The sequence below is a fragment of the Passer domesticus genome, chromosome 1 (genome assembly GCF_036417665.1).
Source record: "Passer domesticus isolate bPasDom1 chromosome 1, bPasDom1.hap1, whole genome shotgun sequence".
NCBI classification, from domain to species: domain Eukaryota; kingdom Metazoa; phylum Chordata; class Aves; order Passeriformes; family Passeridae; genus Passer; species Passer domesticus.
In genome coordinates, this window is record NC_087474.1 from 91,181,004 (window position 1) to 91,196,881 (window position 15,878).

A 15,878-nucleotide genomic window follows, 5' to 3' on the forward strand; every position below is an offset into this window, starting at 1 on the left:
GATTTTAGTAGGGAATACTATGACAAACTACAGTGTGGTTCTGGTAGGAAAACTTCCTTTTAAAATTGCATTGCAGGATTGTGGGTTTGGTGTTTTCAGTTACTGTACGAACAATGTTAAATTTACGCTTCCAGCAGCCGAAGCCGTCTCTGCTCTTCTCTCGCACCGCCTTTGCCGTGCCCAGATGCCCACGAGAGCGGGAGCACGGTGGGTGCGCACCGACAGGACAAGGGCAGGCACAGGCACCGACCCCACTCCGCCGTCCTCGGCCGACACCTGCGTCTGTATCATCTGTATCTGCATCTCTGTCTGTATTTGTATCAGTATCTGTATCGGTATCTATCTCCACGATCAGGTCCTCCCGAACGCCCGTGACCTTGGCAGCAGCTCTCCGCCGACGCCCGGAGCCCCGCGCTCCCGCACGCCGGCTGCATCCCCACCGTTCCCGGCATCCTTGCCACAGCCGCGCCGGGAGCACGGCGCTTCCCGCAGCCTCCCCGGCGCGCAGGGAGTTAACCGGGCCCGGGGCGGGGCGGTGCCGCCGCTGGCGGGAGGCGGCTCGGCCGCGGCTCCCCGCAGCCCGCCCGGGAACAGCGAGCCGCTCTCCTCGTTTCCCAGCGGCGGATCCCGCTGCCCCGGTGAGAACCGCGTCCCGCCGTGCGCCCGGCAGCCCGCGGTCCGCTCCCGGGGGATGGCGGGGTGTCCGCCGTGTCTCTCAGCCCCGGCCGCCGGACCGCGGGGATGGAGAGTGGGTAGGGAAGGGGGGCAGCGAGTGGGTAAGGAATGGGCGCAGGCGTCGGTCCGGTCGGGAGCTCTTTCGGCGGTGCGGCGGCATCCGGCGGATGGGGCCGCCTGCTCTGTCTGCGGGGAGCGCTCCGCCAGCAGCGAGGGGACCAGCAGGGAAAAACCAATTTTGCAGCGACTTCAGCTTTTCCTGATGATGGATGAACACCGAACAAGAGGTTTTCCCTGCAGAAACCGTTGACTGTGGGCTTCCTTCAAAAATGACGGATGGCGGGGGGAAATGAGAGGTGGCAATTATAGTGGGTCCTGCATGGGTTTAAAGCACCAGTCTGAGGATTTAGATGCTTAGGTGAGATGTTAGGAAGAAATCCTTCACTCACTGTCTCACTGAGGATGGTGAGACACTGAAACAGGTTTCCCAGGGTTTCCCAGGTTTCCCAGATGTCCCATCCCTGGCAGTGTTAAAGGACAGGCTAGATGGAGCTCTGAGCAATCCAGTCAAGTGAAAGGTGCTCTTGCCCATGGCAGAAGGGTTAGAACCAGGTGTTCTTTAGGGTTCCTTCCAATCCATACCATTCTAGGATGTGCACACACCTTAAAACATGCTGTGCCTTTTCTTTATCTGAGTCCTGCTGGAAGCACATTATTGTTGAATGTCAAGTTTTGACTTTGGCTGAAGAAGACTGCAGAAACTTTTGTCATGTCTGTAAAAATTTCCATTTGGTTAGACAGCGTGAGAGTTTTGTGGTTGTAGATTAACTGGTTGCTTGTCAGCTGCTACCTACTCAGGGGTCTGCCATGGGAAAGCTGCTTTATGCTCACGCCTTCCTTCAGTTCCTGCCAAGACACCTGCAGCTGGGTGCTCTTGAGGGGGTAAGCTGCACCTTTGGACTGTCAGAACTTTGTTCTCAGCTTTTTGAAGTGTATTCACTTGTGTACCTGTTTCAAGTGCACCTGTGGTTACTTAGGGGATCAGAACCCAGAGCACTTAAAAATCTTGTGGATGCTTAGTACTGTGAACAACACCTCAATGTATATCATTGGTTTATTTGCAGCCATTTTTCTTCTTGCTTCATAAAAATCACTTTTCTGTTTCTTCTTCCTAGCTTCTCACTCCTCTTTATCAGAACTTGTGGCACTGTAGAAAGAAATGATGTGTTTTTCCTGTAATGTGTGTGGTATGTGGTGCTGCCCAGTAGTAGCTGACTATACTTCATACCACCATAAGAAGTGTAGTTGGTTATAAATGCAACTTTTATACTTCCCCTCCTTGACCACAAATGGTTGCATGCATTTAGTATACCTAGTACCTGTAAATTTGGGTCTACTTAATAAAGGTTGATATTTTCAATGAAGAAAACAAATTGTCCTTATAAATTTTAATACATTTCCATTATTCAGTAGCTTTTAACTGGCTGGTCTCTTGTTTATTTTGTTAGCTTGTGCACTTCATTAGAAAATCACATATGATGTAATTCTTTTGCAAGATCAATTTCTTCCTGTTTCCTTGTGGTGTAATCCTGGGGTTTTTAAGGATTACAGTCCTGTCTCTGTTATAATCTCTGTGCTGTCAGGTCTTTCTTAATGGAGGGTGGAGCAAAACATTATGATTCAATACTTCCCACAAGGGCATTCCCAGAAAGTACCCAACTTCGGCACGTAGCCTTAGTCACTTCTGAAAATAATAAATTAATCATCCTATAATTATAATTCTGTCCTTGGGCCACCATGAAAGCCTCAGTGATACATTTGTCTATTTAAATGTAAAGAAGAATGCAGCAGGGAGAAGGTTTTGCATATAGATTAAGGTAAAGGATCAGAAAAAAAGGTATTCAGGATAGATGATAAACTGGAGAGCTGTGGCTTTTTGAAGTCGTATTTTAGTTTCATGTTCCTTGCTTTATGCTGGAGAAAGAAGTGCTCTTAAGGCTAGTAGGAAGAATTTAATGAGAAGGATATTATGAGTAAGATGCTTCCTGGACTTGGGTTTCAGGTGTCTGCTACCTAGAGCTGAGCTTTGGAGATCTTCTGGAGCCAGAGGTGGAAGGGGAGTGAAGCTGCTTTGGCAGTCACTGTTGTGTGGGAGGTATGGAGGAAAGAGGGTGAGTTAGTTAGCAATGAGACTTGCCTCTCTGTGGCCAGTGAACCTGCAGCTGTTCACCTCACAGAAAAGAGGTAGTGGTGAGGTGGGGGTTGCAATAGCAAGGGATTAATTTAGGCTTGAGGGGTTTGAAAGTGGTGATGTTCAGCAGTAAAAAGTGTAGATGCTCATTTTGTTCCTTTTGCTCCAGTTATAAAAGCTGTAGTGTGGCTGGATTATTTGGGGAATTTAATATTCATGGTAGTTATCATCAATACAGAAGGTTTCTCTCTCTGTTAGTGCTTCCAGCTTTACAGATGGCACTATTCTGATGCACTTATATGATTTTTTTTAATATAATTCTAGGTATAAGACGTACATGGCTCCTGGCTCCTCAAATGAAAAGAAAACTAATGATGGACAGGCTTCAAAGTAAGATTGACAAATTAATTATTTTGTCCAAGTTTACACTTCAACTTCGTAGCCGCTGCAAACTTCCTCCCCAAACTCATTACACGCTCATTCAGTTTAAGATAAATTTTATGATAATAGTGCCAAGTATCCAGTAGCAGCTGTTTTGACAATTGGATGCTTTATTGCTTTACCACACCTATACAGAGGTGGCTAGCCATTTGAACTTCTCTCAGCAGTGAATATTTCAAAGCAGGGTGATGTTTTTATTTTTTTTTTTATTTTAATCCAATGAGCTGCTGAAATGTTGATTTTGGCTGCTGCTTCAAGAGTTCAAACAAATATTTCAGTGTGTTTCTCTAATCCTTACTTTAAGCTTATTTTACTAAAACCTGCTATATGCTTTTTTTGTCTTTGGATTTGTATTTTACATATACCCTTAGAAGTTGTAGGTTCTTTAAAACAGCTCTAGGGAAATAAATTTTCTGCTCCTGAACTTTGCATGCCAAGGATTTTTATCAAGCAAACTTTGCCTCTCCTGTAAATCCATGGCATTGATCCTATGTACACATAATATTATGCTAGTTTTTATTGCTCATTTTACTCCAGGGTCCAAGTGTGCAATCATATGTGTGGATAAGCTGAGCAAGGGGCCAATACACTGGCCCCTCAGTGTATTGAGGTGGTGGGTCAGAGAGTGCTGTTGGTGGGCTGTGAGATGAAAAGGGCGGAATATAGCTGCTGATGAGGAAGGAGGCTGTGTTTTGGCCAGGCATGAGGACAGTGGTATTACATGAATTTCCTTGAACTTTTAATAGAGGTCTTGCCTTTCCCCAATTTATTTCTTGGAGAGAGGCTTTTATTGCCAGTGTTCTCATGAGGAAGGAATTTTTTTTTTTTGCTCGCCTGAGGATAGATTGTAAAATGATTTAAAATTGTAGCCATCCTATTTGTATGTGACAACTATTCCAATGGACATCAGCACAGCCAGATATTGGATCTACACTAGTGAGTGAGCCAGTAAATAAATGTAGACAGTCCCACAAAACTGAACAGGAATAATTCAGGGGAGGCAGCCTAGAAATTCTGCTGATAATGAGCTGGTGAATTCCTAGGTTGTCTGTGTCTTCATGACAGGCCATACACCTGCTCTTTAGTCCTCCCAGAGCCAAGCAGGTCTCTTGGAAGGAATAACAAAGGTAGCCAAAGCCTTTGGTTCCACCTCAGGCAGGATTTGTATGAAGGGAGGCAGATGGAGACCATGGGAGATGGAAGGGAATTCCTACTGAAGGGGTGAATGGGTGGGCAGCTCGTTCAGTTTTTGCTGAGGGTGATTGTCTGCGGTGGGCAGGGACAGATAGGGTGGGTTGGGATGACACCTCTCTCCTTGGTGGTGCGGCTGTTACTGGATAATTAATGATGTTGGAGAGAGACAATCAGGAGCAGAAGAAATTGCTATACTCAGAATATCTGGGTTGTAACTGTTTGTTTTCCAGGGAAGAGTTCAGTGACCTCAGCATGGGCATCTTGGCCACTGTAGACTTCCTGCATCCTGCACAGGCAGATAAGGCATAGGAAGTAATGGAAAGCATAGTTTCTTTCTGCCTTATATCCTTTCTGAGGAGGCATTAGAAGGCAGATAAGATAACCTAGTAATCTAGACCATCTAAAATAGTGCTAAACACCTCTGTTTAGGCTTCAGAGCTGTTCCTGAGTTGTCCTAATGATTTTTTGAATGAAGTCCAGGTGAACTCTTTTGTTTGTCTCCTCTGACAAAGCAGTTTGAATTTGCTGAGCCATGCTGTGCCTCCACTGAGCCTTCATTAAGCTATTAAGTAATCTTTTTGTGTCTGGAAGCTATTTACAGCTTGATTCCATCTTTCAGAAATTACTTTGAAGTACTGGCCAGTGTTCTGCTTAAGCTTGTACTTATTGACTAGTCTTTTCCTACCTGTTTCAATTCAACTTAAAACATCAAGCACAGAAAGCAGACATTTTGTAAATCACTCAGCTTGTTTAGTTAGTCCACTATTGAATTTTACATGAACATGATCCCACAGGCCAAGTAGTTCAGGTTTCCCTCGTTGTCCTGTCATTTTCTGTCTCTTCAGACGGATTAGTTTTTATTTTATTTTTAAGATGCATAATTTCTTTACAAGAGGCACTTAGGAAGAAGTGAATTATTTTTACCTCTTCCTCTCTTTTCTCTTTTTTTTTTTTTTCACTTTTACGGTTTTCTCTTTGCTTCAGATCTGCACTTTTCTTTTTGTTTTTCAGATCCTCTGTACCCTTGTTATCAGTTTCATGCCATAGGTTTTTTTTTCTCCTGTCTGTATGACAGGATAAGACAAATTGCCAGAAATCTAGTTTGTGCTTGTCCATAAAGCCCAAATCATCCCAGCCTTCTCAGGTGGCTGACAGAGTTTCTGTCAAAACAGAGGTCAAGTTTTGCTTTTCAGTTTTGCTACAGGTTGCCTCTGTATTATGGTGGGCTATTGACTTTTCCCTGGTCCTGCTCCCATTGTTCTGCTCACCAAACAGACCCACTACGGTACCCAGCTTTAATACTATTTAAGATAATAAGATAAAGATTAAGACTCCACTCTTGCAAATGCATCTTGCCTCTGGTCTTCTCTTCAGCAATTTCATCTTGTGTTGTGGAATTTAGGGTTTCTTTAACACAATGCACAAGGAACCAAAATAAGATAGTACAGGCATTTGTACTTGTGGCACTTGTATGCGTGGCATTTCCCAACTTTTGAATGCTTGACTTTGAAGAATTGTCATCTGTTCAATGTTTGTATATATTCTATATATATTTGTATATATTCTATACATTTCACAATGCTGCTGTCTTGGTAGAGAGAATTTTATTCATCTCTGCAACCCTCACCTGGAGAAAATGAAAGAAGACATCCTGTACCATTTTGCTCTTGGGACCGGTACCCATGATTTTCCAACATTGTTTGGGGATGTAAAGGTAAGATGCTCTGCTTTGTTCAGCAAGCCTGAGCTTTTCTGCAGTAGGTGAAAGTGTAGCTGTCTTCAGAATAAGACTAAATGTGTCAGCCTAACAGCAACTGAGGAGTACATTCAAAAGGGGAAGAATTTTGTGGGTTCTTGTCACTTTTGCTATCCAACAAAGCTGAGGGTAATTGCTTTTGACTGTCTCATTTAATCCATTAAAAAGGCAAATGCTGTAGGGTCTACTCAGATACAACTTCTGCTTATTGGGTCTTTATATCAATATTTGTTTTTCATTAGTTTGAACAGGGTGAAGGCATTTGAGTGCTGTAGACAGCTTTTTCCATAATTCTTCTTCATGGCATTTTAGAATGATTAAGAGAAGCACCATATCTGGGGATAAATCTGTGCTAACTGAAGGCATTTGCATACTCATGTTGTTCTTTGACATACTGAATTACACAATTGATTTTGTTTTGTTGAACTCTGTCCACCTCAGTTTGTGTGTGTTGGAGGAAGTCCTTCCCGGATGAAAGCTTTCATTGCCTACATAGCAGAGGAGCTGGGGCTTGGGAGCCCGGGGTGTGACTACCCCAACATCTGTGCTGGCACCGACCGCTACGCCATGTACAAAGTGGGGCCCGTGTTGTCCGTCAGTGTAAGTGCTTCCCCTTGTCTGACACGGGACATGGTTCAGTTTTCATGCTGTTCAAAGCAGAAAATTTGAATGCATGTTTCTTTTAAATACTTTGCAGTCCCAAACAGGCTGCTCAAAACAGTGCAGTCAGCTAATTAAGGATCCCTTTTCAGCCCTTTTTTGTAAGAGGGAAAATCTCCACTACCTTTGCTCCTTCTTACATCCCTTTTTTCTCAGTGTATTACTGAGGTGTTGCAGGAATGTCCTTACAGATTTTTTGAGCAGTTACTGTTGCCTTATCCCTGTTCCGTACCCTGAAATGGGGGAAAAAGTCACTTGGTGCATGTGGGGTATTGGAAAAATGTCTGTATCACACCTAGATCTATGTACCTGCAGTGGCACTGTCAAATGTGCTTAAGAGTAGCATTCCATGGGACTGGTGCTGCCAACCCATGTGTGCATTTATATGAGTTGAAGCATTCATAGCTTCAATTTGTAGATAGAATTACATGCTTCAATTGCAATTGCAAAGCTCTAGTATTACTTTGCACCCTTTCTTGTGAGCTGTAATTATCACAATATTATGAAAGCTAATGTGGATTTGTATTTGCTGAATGTCAAGACTAAACCACAGTGCCTGTGTTTTGAAAAAAATTAGCTTAACTATTCACTAGCACTTAAGGTTGGTAAAAAATCAGAGTGGGATTTTTCTGGTGTTTAGGAAATGCTCCATGATGAAGTGCATTAGTCAGATATTGGGAAAGGACACTCTATACTTTTGAGAATGTAAATGTTCTCTAATGAATGATTTTTAGAAATACTGTATTTCATCCACAGTCTGCCAAAGCTAGTGGGAGTCTATTTTTACGCCCTTTCAATACCTTTCTGTAGGCCCAGAAGCTGGGAGTTTTGTGGGAGTGAGTTAGGTGGCATTTGGGAAAACAGTATCAGGCAGGAGATAATGTCCAGCTGCTTCTTTCACATATATATTGTGTTGTTTATGTGAATGTGGAATATTAATTTGTGTTTCCTTTTCAGCACGGTATGGGCATTCCTTCTATTTCAATCATGTTGCACGAGCTGATCAAACTGTTGTATCATGCCAAGTGTTCTGACATAACCATCATTCGCATTGGCACCTCTGGTGGAATAGGTATTTCCCCTCTTGATTTATTTCTTCCTTTCTGCAAACCAAAGTGTCTTTGCAGGAGAGTAAAGCATCTCTCTGCATGTAAGACATTAATGGTCAGAACAGTTTTCCACAGGAGGTGCAGCATTCTGTCGTTTTGAAAGTAAAGGCAACATCTGCTTTTGCATAGGGAAAATGCACTTAAAGATCTGACAATGTGAGAAGAAGGATGCTCCTGTCCTGTATGAAAATATTAGAAAGAAGTAAAAAAGGAAAAATTTCATTCTTTCAGAAATTACTTGTAATAATAAACTGAAGCAGCTAGGCATGGACAAAAAATTCTCTTGGTGGATTCAGAGGCAAAATTCCCACCTTTAAAAGAAGCAGGGTTGGGTCAACATGTATGTTTTATGTGTCTGGAAACCACTAGTTAACAGCATTGTGAAGATATATCTATTTCCTTTTGCTGCAGGTCTGGAGCCAGGCTCAGTGGTTATAACGAGGCAGTCTGTAGATGCCACCTTCAAGCCTCAGCTGGAGCAGGTTGTCCTGGGAAAGACGGTAATTCGCAGCACTAGCCTGGATGAGCAGCTGGCTAAGGAGCTGATGCAGTGCAGTAAAGAAATCGGTCAGTTCCACACAGTCATTGGAAACACCATGTGCACTTTGGATTTCTATGAAGGTAAGGCTGGTGATAGACTAAGAGGAGAATATTGATAAACAGCAATAGATAAATATTGAATAATATGTTAACATTTGGCTTTCACTTCACTAACAATATGCGTTTCCTACTCTGGCTTGTCTCACAAATCTCAAACTATTTTTCATCTACTTAAAATCAAGCATTGCACTTAGCAGTTGGCTGTATCAAACTTTTAATTTTGTGGAGATTTCTCCCCAGCTTTAATAGATCCTCTGAAGTATATATAGTCTACTATACACTTCTCATGTACCTGTCAGGTATATCTGTCACAAAACTTACGTGATTTTTTTGAAGCATCCTAGGGAATTAGAGGAATGGGAATTATTTGTGACTTGTTTAGGGTTGGTTTTCTTGCACTGGTTAAGTACCTAAAGTAAATATTTTATGAAAAAAGGGTTGGAACTTTTTTGAGTTTGAGCAAAGCAGTGATCAGACAACCAAAGATAAGTTACTGAGTTGTGTCAGCGCAGCTATGTAGGAGACACAAACCTGCAAGGCCTATTTTGGATAACCATACAGGTATTCAGGTGCTTTTCTGATCTCCCAAATCTAGATGTTCATTCAGAAACACCTTTCAAACCTTGTGAGAACAGTGTAAGTGGCGCCTCATCCCACTTTCTCTGTCTGTTGCCGAGTAGGGGTCAAATGATCTTCATCGTTGTGCTCCAGCTTGGGCAGAAGCACACACTGTCAGTTTGTGTTTCTCAGGCACCAACCACAGGTGCAAGCAACACTAAAAAAAGTGTCAGGGATGTTTTCAACTCATACAGCAAAAGGTGAGAACAGGATTGAGGACATTAATTTAGGAGTACATCTCCCAAACCCAAGAAGAGACTGACTAAGATACAGTGTATTTCAACTGCACTGTACTTAGCCTGCTGCTGTCTTGTCTGTAGGCGATGTTCTTGAATAATTTGATTAAAATTTTTCTTAGAATTTGCAACAGTATTAGCTAGTTAGCTTAAGAGACTCTACATCTCTTACCTTGGAAAGTCTGTAAGTAATAAAATGTTCATCCTTTTAAGGTAGAAAGAGGAAAGCATTTTTAAGCCTGGTGTTTTTTTTAGATGGTGAGTAAACATATTAAAAATGCAGTTCTTCCATACAACTTAAAGTTTCTTGTGGAATTTGGTACTTATTGTACATGTGGGAATGTACAACATACATTTTCCTGTTAATGAGTTTGAGAATTGAAGCTGAAGAAGACTAATTAAGTTACCATGATTCACCAATTACCATTAAGTTATCATGATTATAAAGAATACAAATAATATGTATACGCTCTAGCAATAGCTAAGAATCACTTTGTCCTGTTTGTCTTATGCACAAAAATAAAGAGTAGTAGTAAAAGCTGAGCTCTGTATTAAGGCGACTGTAATAATTGGGTGTTTTCAAAATTGAATTTGGTCTCTGACTTCATCACTCTGAAATGTTCTACGAAATTGCTTTCTAGGACAGGGCAGGTTGGATGGTGCAATCTGCTTATATGATGAAGAAGAAAAGCTGCAATATTTGAAGAATGCTTATGAGTCTGGTGTGAGAAACATCGAGATGGAGTCTTCTGTATTTGCTGCAATGTGTAATCTCAGCGGTGTCAAAGGTAAACTAACTTAGTCACTTTATTCTAGCAATAGGAAATTTTCTGCATTACAGGGGGTTTGTGGCTAAAAACTGCACAGAATGTTAACATACCTTCTGTACATATATATAAAATATATTTCTGCTTATAATTTTGTTGCTATCATGTTTTGATTTGTGTCAGTTGTGTCACAACTTATCATGATTCCTCATGCACTTTTTACACAGTTTACTTCTGTCATTTGCTATTCCAGCCCATGGCAACCATGTAAATCATTAAAGTACCTAATTAACCTACGGCATTAATTTGTTTTTTCCAGTTAGCTTTTGAAGTTTATAGAAAGCAACTGCTTAGTTTAAACAATCAGGTGATTCTCAGATCTATATACATGTAACTATACTCAATTTCTATATTTTCATATCAAATGGAACATTTTCTGTAGACTTAAGACTATAATTCTTAAACAGTTGAGGATTTCTAGTAGCATCATGAATAAATTGTTCCAAATCATAAAATGAGTTAATTTTTTTATGCATGCTAAATTAAAAATAATGTAATACAGTGTCTTTCTTCTTATCATGTTAACTGTCTTCTCTCACTTTCCTTAGTAAGGAATATGCTGATTTAAAACACTGATGTTTCTAAAACTCCTTTAAGCTTGAGGATGTCAAATGATTAAATATAAGCAAAAAGGTCATTATATCAAACACATTCAGTTCTTACTGGCCTGAAAGGGTTTAAAAACCCAACCAGTATTATCCCTGAGCAATTCAGGAGGCCCTTTGCTGTCTCTGCTTTGTAGGCCTCTAATACGTATTTACTGTTTGTGCTCTGCAAATTGCCACTGGCAGAAACTCCAGACAGAGCAGAGTTACAGGGTTGAGTGACAGACCTGAGCTTGAGTGAAAGGAGAGGTTTTGCCTCTGGGGCTCTGATGACTGCATATGAAGCCAGCATATGAATCTGAGATGATCCATGGGGTCCTCGTGTGCTTGCAGTGTTCCCTGTCCATGAATGTGGAGGCAGCTTATCTGCTGCTTCCTGAGGGATGGCACCTACAGCACAGGCACTCCGTGCAGGGCTGTAACTGGCTCTGCTAGAGCCCTGGGCCAGGCACTTCCTACCAGGCATGTCCTGGGTACTTGTGAAATACACTTCCTATCAGGGAAAACATAAGAATCATGATATAACAGTAAGTGTCTGCAGCTGACTGAGAGCTCTGGCTTTATTGTTAGTGTAGCAAGCAGTTCCCTTAAACTATTTCTACCTTGTATCATCCACAACATGCTAGTTCCCTAGCATCTCATGGTAGTGCACACTCTTTTTTGGGATTTGTTTTCTCTTGTGTTTCTGTTCTTAGTGGTTTGTTCAAATGTTTTTGCTTTTGGACTGTAAAATGCAAGAATGTAATTCCTAACTAATGCTGTCTTTTAATTTCTAGCTGCTGTAGTGTGTGTCACTCTTCTGAATCGACTCGAAGGGGATCAAATCAACAGCCCACATGAAGTCCTTGTGGAGTACCAGCAGAGGCCGCAGAAGTTAGTGGGATATTTCATTAAGAAAAGTCTTGGGAAAGTATGAAATATCCATCTCGTGTTTTAGAGAAGGAGAAGGCCTTTGTACAGATCTGGTTATGACTTCTGTGCATTACAGGTGTTTTTCCTCAGAATAACTTAGAGCATTCCATGTGTCAGTGGAAGTTAATCATTTATGTCACTGTTCTTTGGGAACTGAATGTGCTGAAGGACTTCAGTTAAGTTTTACTTAGTTATGCATTGCTGGATGGAAAACTCACTTTTCTGTGAATTGGAAAGCAGATCTGTCTGTGAAGGACAAGACTGTGATAATACATGAAAAAGCTTTATTTATCTCTTCTGTAAAAGAAAAACTAGAGAGAAAATCAAACTTTATGGCCAAATACATGCATACCAGCAAATTAACTTAAAAATCTGAATAATTTTCTTGTTGTTATAAACAGTTATATAACTTATAATTGTCTTTGTTGCTTCACTTGTAAATAAAACTTAAAGTGAATGCAGGTTTTTTTTTTGCAGACTTTGACAAATAAACAATACTATTTTCATATATTAAAATTTCATGGAATTGCAAAGTGTGGGACTGAAGTTTCTAAGCATTAAGGACTTGACACTGAGCTGTTGAATATCTGTACTGCCTACATACTATTCCAGCAATATTTTAACTAAAGAATTGAATCAATACCCAGGAAATATTTATGCATTAAGTAATTTTGCATTGAGATACTAGCAATCTTTTGCTGAAACAAGCCTCCTGCTTATGAAGAGGAACTGAAGGCATCCAGGAGATGCACAGCATGTTCACAGGCCTGTATTATGGTAGCCCTTTTCTTTTCTTGCTTTTACTTAGTTTATTTTTTTAAAAATTGGTATTCATCTCCATTCTCAGGATGTAGCACTCACTGTTGCAATGGTTCCCAGTTCTTCTGAAGAACTAGAGTATACCTGTTAGTAGTACATGCCATCAAAACCCCTTCTGCCATTGCAGTTTTTTCCACTAATATTGGCCAAAGTGTTTGGGATTTTTAAAAAAATCATACTCCTTGCTGCTTTGCTGCTGTGGTTTGAATGTAAACACATGGATACATGGTCAGTTAAAGAAAATGTGTTTATCTCTTTTCCTTTTTAATTTTTTTTTTCCTTTTTTATTTTCCTTTTTTCTACTGCAGTGGGGGAGGGTCCAGTCCTAGCAGGGGTCACAGGTCAAAAAATCTGAATAAGCTCTCAGAACAGCAGTGGCTGACCCAGAAAAATGTGATTCTCTTTGTGAGGATTGCAGTCTGCAGTGCTGTTAACAAGCACAAGAGTTAGAACTATAAGAGAGGGATGTTAGTATTAGCCACAGTCACCAAATGACAGAGACTGGAAACAATGTGATGAAAACATTAAAAAAAGAAGGGTGACTCATGAACAGAAAATTGCCATTGAGGATCAGTCTCCTTAAATTTAATGAGTTTTTCAGCTGGAAAAGATTTTAGTAACTTTTAGATAGTTACAATCTAGTCTTCTTTTAATTTCAAAACCACATTTCTCATTTATTATCTGATACACAGTGAAGGTAAGCTTTCAGAGAAAATCTTTTTTCCCCTAAAGAAAAGATGGGAAGTGGAAATGGCTCCACATTTTGTTTGAACTGTTTCTCCTTTATTAAAAAAAAAAAAAAAAAAAAAAAAAGTGTTTAACTGTGCCTGGTGCTTGCCTAGGCATTGTGTGAAGTCTGTGAGGCCCTTTGGGAAACATGCAACAAAGCACATCTTTTCTCTTCAAGGTCCTGTTCTCAAAACAGCAACAAGGAGATAAAAACAAGGTCACATCAGTGTGTGCTGCACTTTGTGATGAAGAAAGTCTTACACCAAATTGACTGGTATAGGTTTCGAGGAGAGAGTTTGCTATTGTATAAGACATACTTAATAAGAAGTACCTAAAGAGACAAAGAAAATGTTTTACCTAGAAAACAAACACTTAATGTGACTCTGTGAAGCTCTGGGGAAGGATATTACTACAGTTGTCCTGGAGGTATAAATCTAAAATGTTGTGATTTGTCTTTTTGAAGCAAGGACAGAATTAATCTGGAAACTTGTCAAAAAGAATTTCTTGAATTATTTTAACAGTGTGTGCTGTCAAATGAAAAAAAAAGTTTTTTGTTTTTACAGTCAAATAATGTAGGCACTTCTGAGAACTCATATGAAAACTCTTACGTGCTAGATGGTAAAATATAAATGGTCTTGTGGCCTGGCCAAGCTGGAGATAAGGGTCATGCATTCATGGGATGAGGCAACCATTGCATTAAATCAATAGCCAAGATCATGGTAGAAGCCTCTTGAAAGATGAGCCATTAACCTTTTGCCTGTGTGTCCTTCCTCCTTCCCACTGTTTCTTAGGATGCTGTACATTTCTTTCTGCTAAAAGATTTACTTCTGTGCTTCCCACCAGATGAAGGGACATATGAAAGCTTAAAATCAGAAGCCAAAGGATACCAAGTATCCTCCTGTTTCTGCTGTTCCCCCTCCTCTGATGCTGTGTTCCTAATGCAAGAGGTCACTCTACAGACACATCTGACACGCAATAAAATACTTTTCCTGACTTCAGAGGAAACTTGCCAGAATGTAACTCTGATAAGAACAATTGTATTTTCCCTTATGACTGCAACTGGACAGGGAGATAGAGAAGTGAGTCACTTGTGTGCATCCGGCCAAGAAGTTACCTTCCTGTAGGTTTTACAGAGAGTTATACAATATTTACAGGTTTTATATGCAAGTCAATTGTTCAATATATCCATTACTATTCTTTCTGTAGAACATGAATCAGGAACTGGAGTGGTGATATTTTAGGTATCACATATATGTTCAATATTACATAATGCAGTGTCTCCTAGTAGATTTACAAATCTGCAAACTTCAGAAACCCATTTCAAATCAAGGGCCTGCTGTGTTTCTCTGTGCCATCCTGTACCTAGCAAAATACTATACAATCCAGTTAATCCAGGGGTCAGAAGGGATAAAAGCAAAGAAGGAATGCATAAGATAGGAACAGAGTGGAAGCAGGAAGGGAGAAAAAAGTGGTTCCTACCAATAGTTTGTTCTGTGATTCATGGTGTTGTGGCCTATTCCTACCATTTTGTTAAAGAAATGGTTGAGATCATAATGAAGACAGGCTATAATGCAGTGGTTTTACATTTGCAAGAGACTGAAAAGAGCAGGAACTCAGACAGTTATTTGAAGGAGTGGATTTTTTTATTTATTTTTGGCATCTTGATATATGTCAGAGAAGGATTTTCTTTAAAGGAAGGTGTGAGAAATCCTGACAAGGAGCATTATAGAATGACCTATGTCCAGAAGTGTTTAGACAACAATTTTTCTTTTTATATGTCCTTAAAAACCAAGTGAAATAATTTGATAATTTCAGTATTTCTTGAAAATATATGCATGTAATAAGCAACATGGTTTTTTAAACATTCTTCTTTGTAAAGGATTTTCAGTTCATTGTGTAACAGAACTGGATTTTTTTTAAGTTGGGATCTCAATATATACTCCTAAATAAAATGTTTGTATGGTTGAATCAGGGTTGTTTTTAATTTCCATTGACAAATCAGGTGAAGGAAAACCAAAGCAGCAAATAGGGCTTTGGGGATTGCATCTGTGTGCAACAACAGAATATAAGGCACAGTCGTGTGATTTGATGTTACTATTTTGGTTTGCTACAAAATGTTGAGGTTTGCTTTTCCTGAAAGTTTCTCAGTCTTTGAGTGACTAAAATTCATGTTTTATCTTTCTAAAATAATTACCATTTAATATTATGCTCCAGAGTATGGATTAAATTACAAGTGCAGAAACTCTTCTGCTGAAGACAAAGGAGGTTGCTGAATAGAGCAATATTAAATCTGAAACTCTGTGATGCAATAATAGAAGAAAGAGTAATGCTGACAGCTACAGTGCTTTTGCTTGGGCTACAAAGTGAATCAGCAGCAAAAGACAGACAAGAGCTGGTTTACATGACACATAAGCCTGATTCCAGACGCTTCTTGTTGGTGTTGAGCTTGTAGCTGTGAGAAAATTTTCAATTTCCTATCAGTCTGTCATTTTATGAGAGTAAACTT

At 40.2% G+C, this 15,878-nt stretch overlaps 1 protein-coding gene across 2 annotated transcripts; it reads left to right on the plus strand.

Moving 5' to 3' along the window:
- Positions 1–504: 504 nt before the first annotated feature.
- Positions 505–15,340, plus strand: UPP1 (uridine phosphorylase 1). Of its 2 annotated transcripts, none has more exons than XM_064429194.1 (8): positions 505–638; positions 3,191–3,256; positions 6,098–6,215; positions 6,699–6,857; positions 7,875–7,989; positions 8,438–8,647; positions 10,122–10,268; positions 11,689–15,340. In XM_064429194.1, exons 2-8 carry the CDS (start codon positions 3,204–3,206, stop codon positions 11,826–11,828), a joined length of 942 nt encoding a protein of 313 aa, XP_064285264.1. In that variant the 5' UTR covers positions 505–638; positions 3,191–3,203; the 3' UTR covers positions 11,829–15,340. The 2 variants fall into 2 exon arrangements, with proteins under 2 accessions (XP_064285264.1, XP_064285256.1); XM_064429186.1 differs by lacking the exon at positions 505–638 and adding an exon at positions 1,544–1,617.
- The last annotated feature ends 538 nt before the right edge of the window (positions 15,341–15,878 follow it).

Coding starts and splice junctions, on each gene's coding strand:
- UPP1 (XM_064429186.1), top strand. CDS start 1,559: ATGCTCACGCCTTCCTTCAGTTCCTGCCAAGACACCTGCAGCTGGGTG. Junction 1,618..3,190: donor AGCTGGGTGCTCTTGAGGGG/GTAAGCTGCACC, acceptor ATATAATTCTAG/GTATAAGACGTACATGGCTC. Junction 10,269..11,688: donor TAATCTCAGCGGTGTCAAAG/GTAAACTAACTT, acceptor TTTAATTTCTAG/CTGCTGTAGTGTGTGTCACT.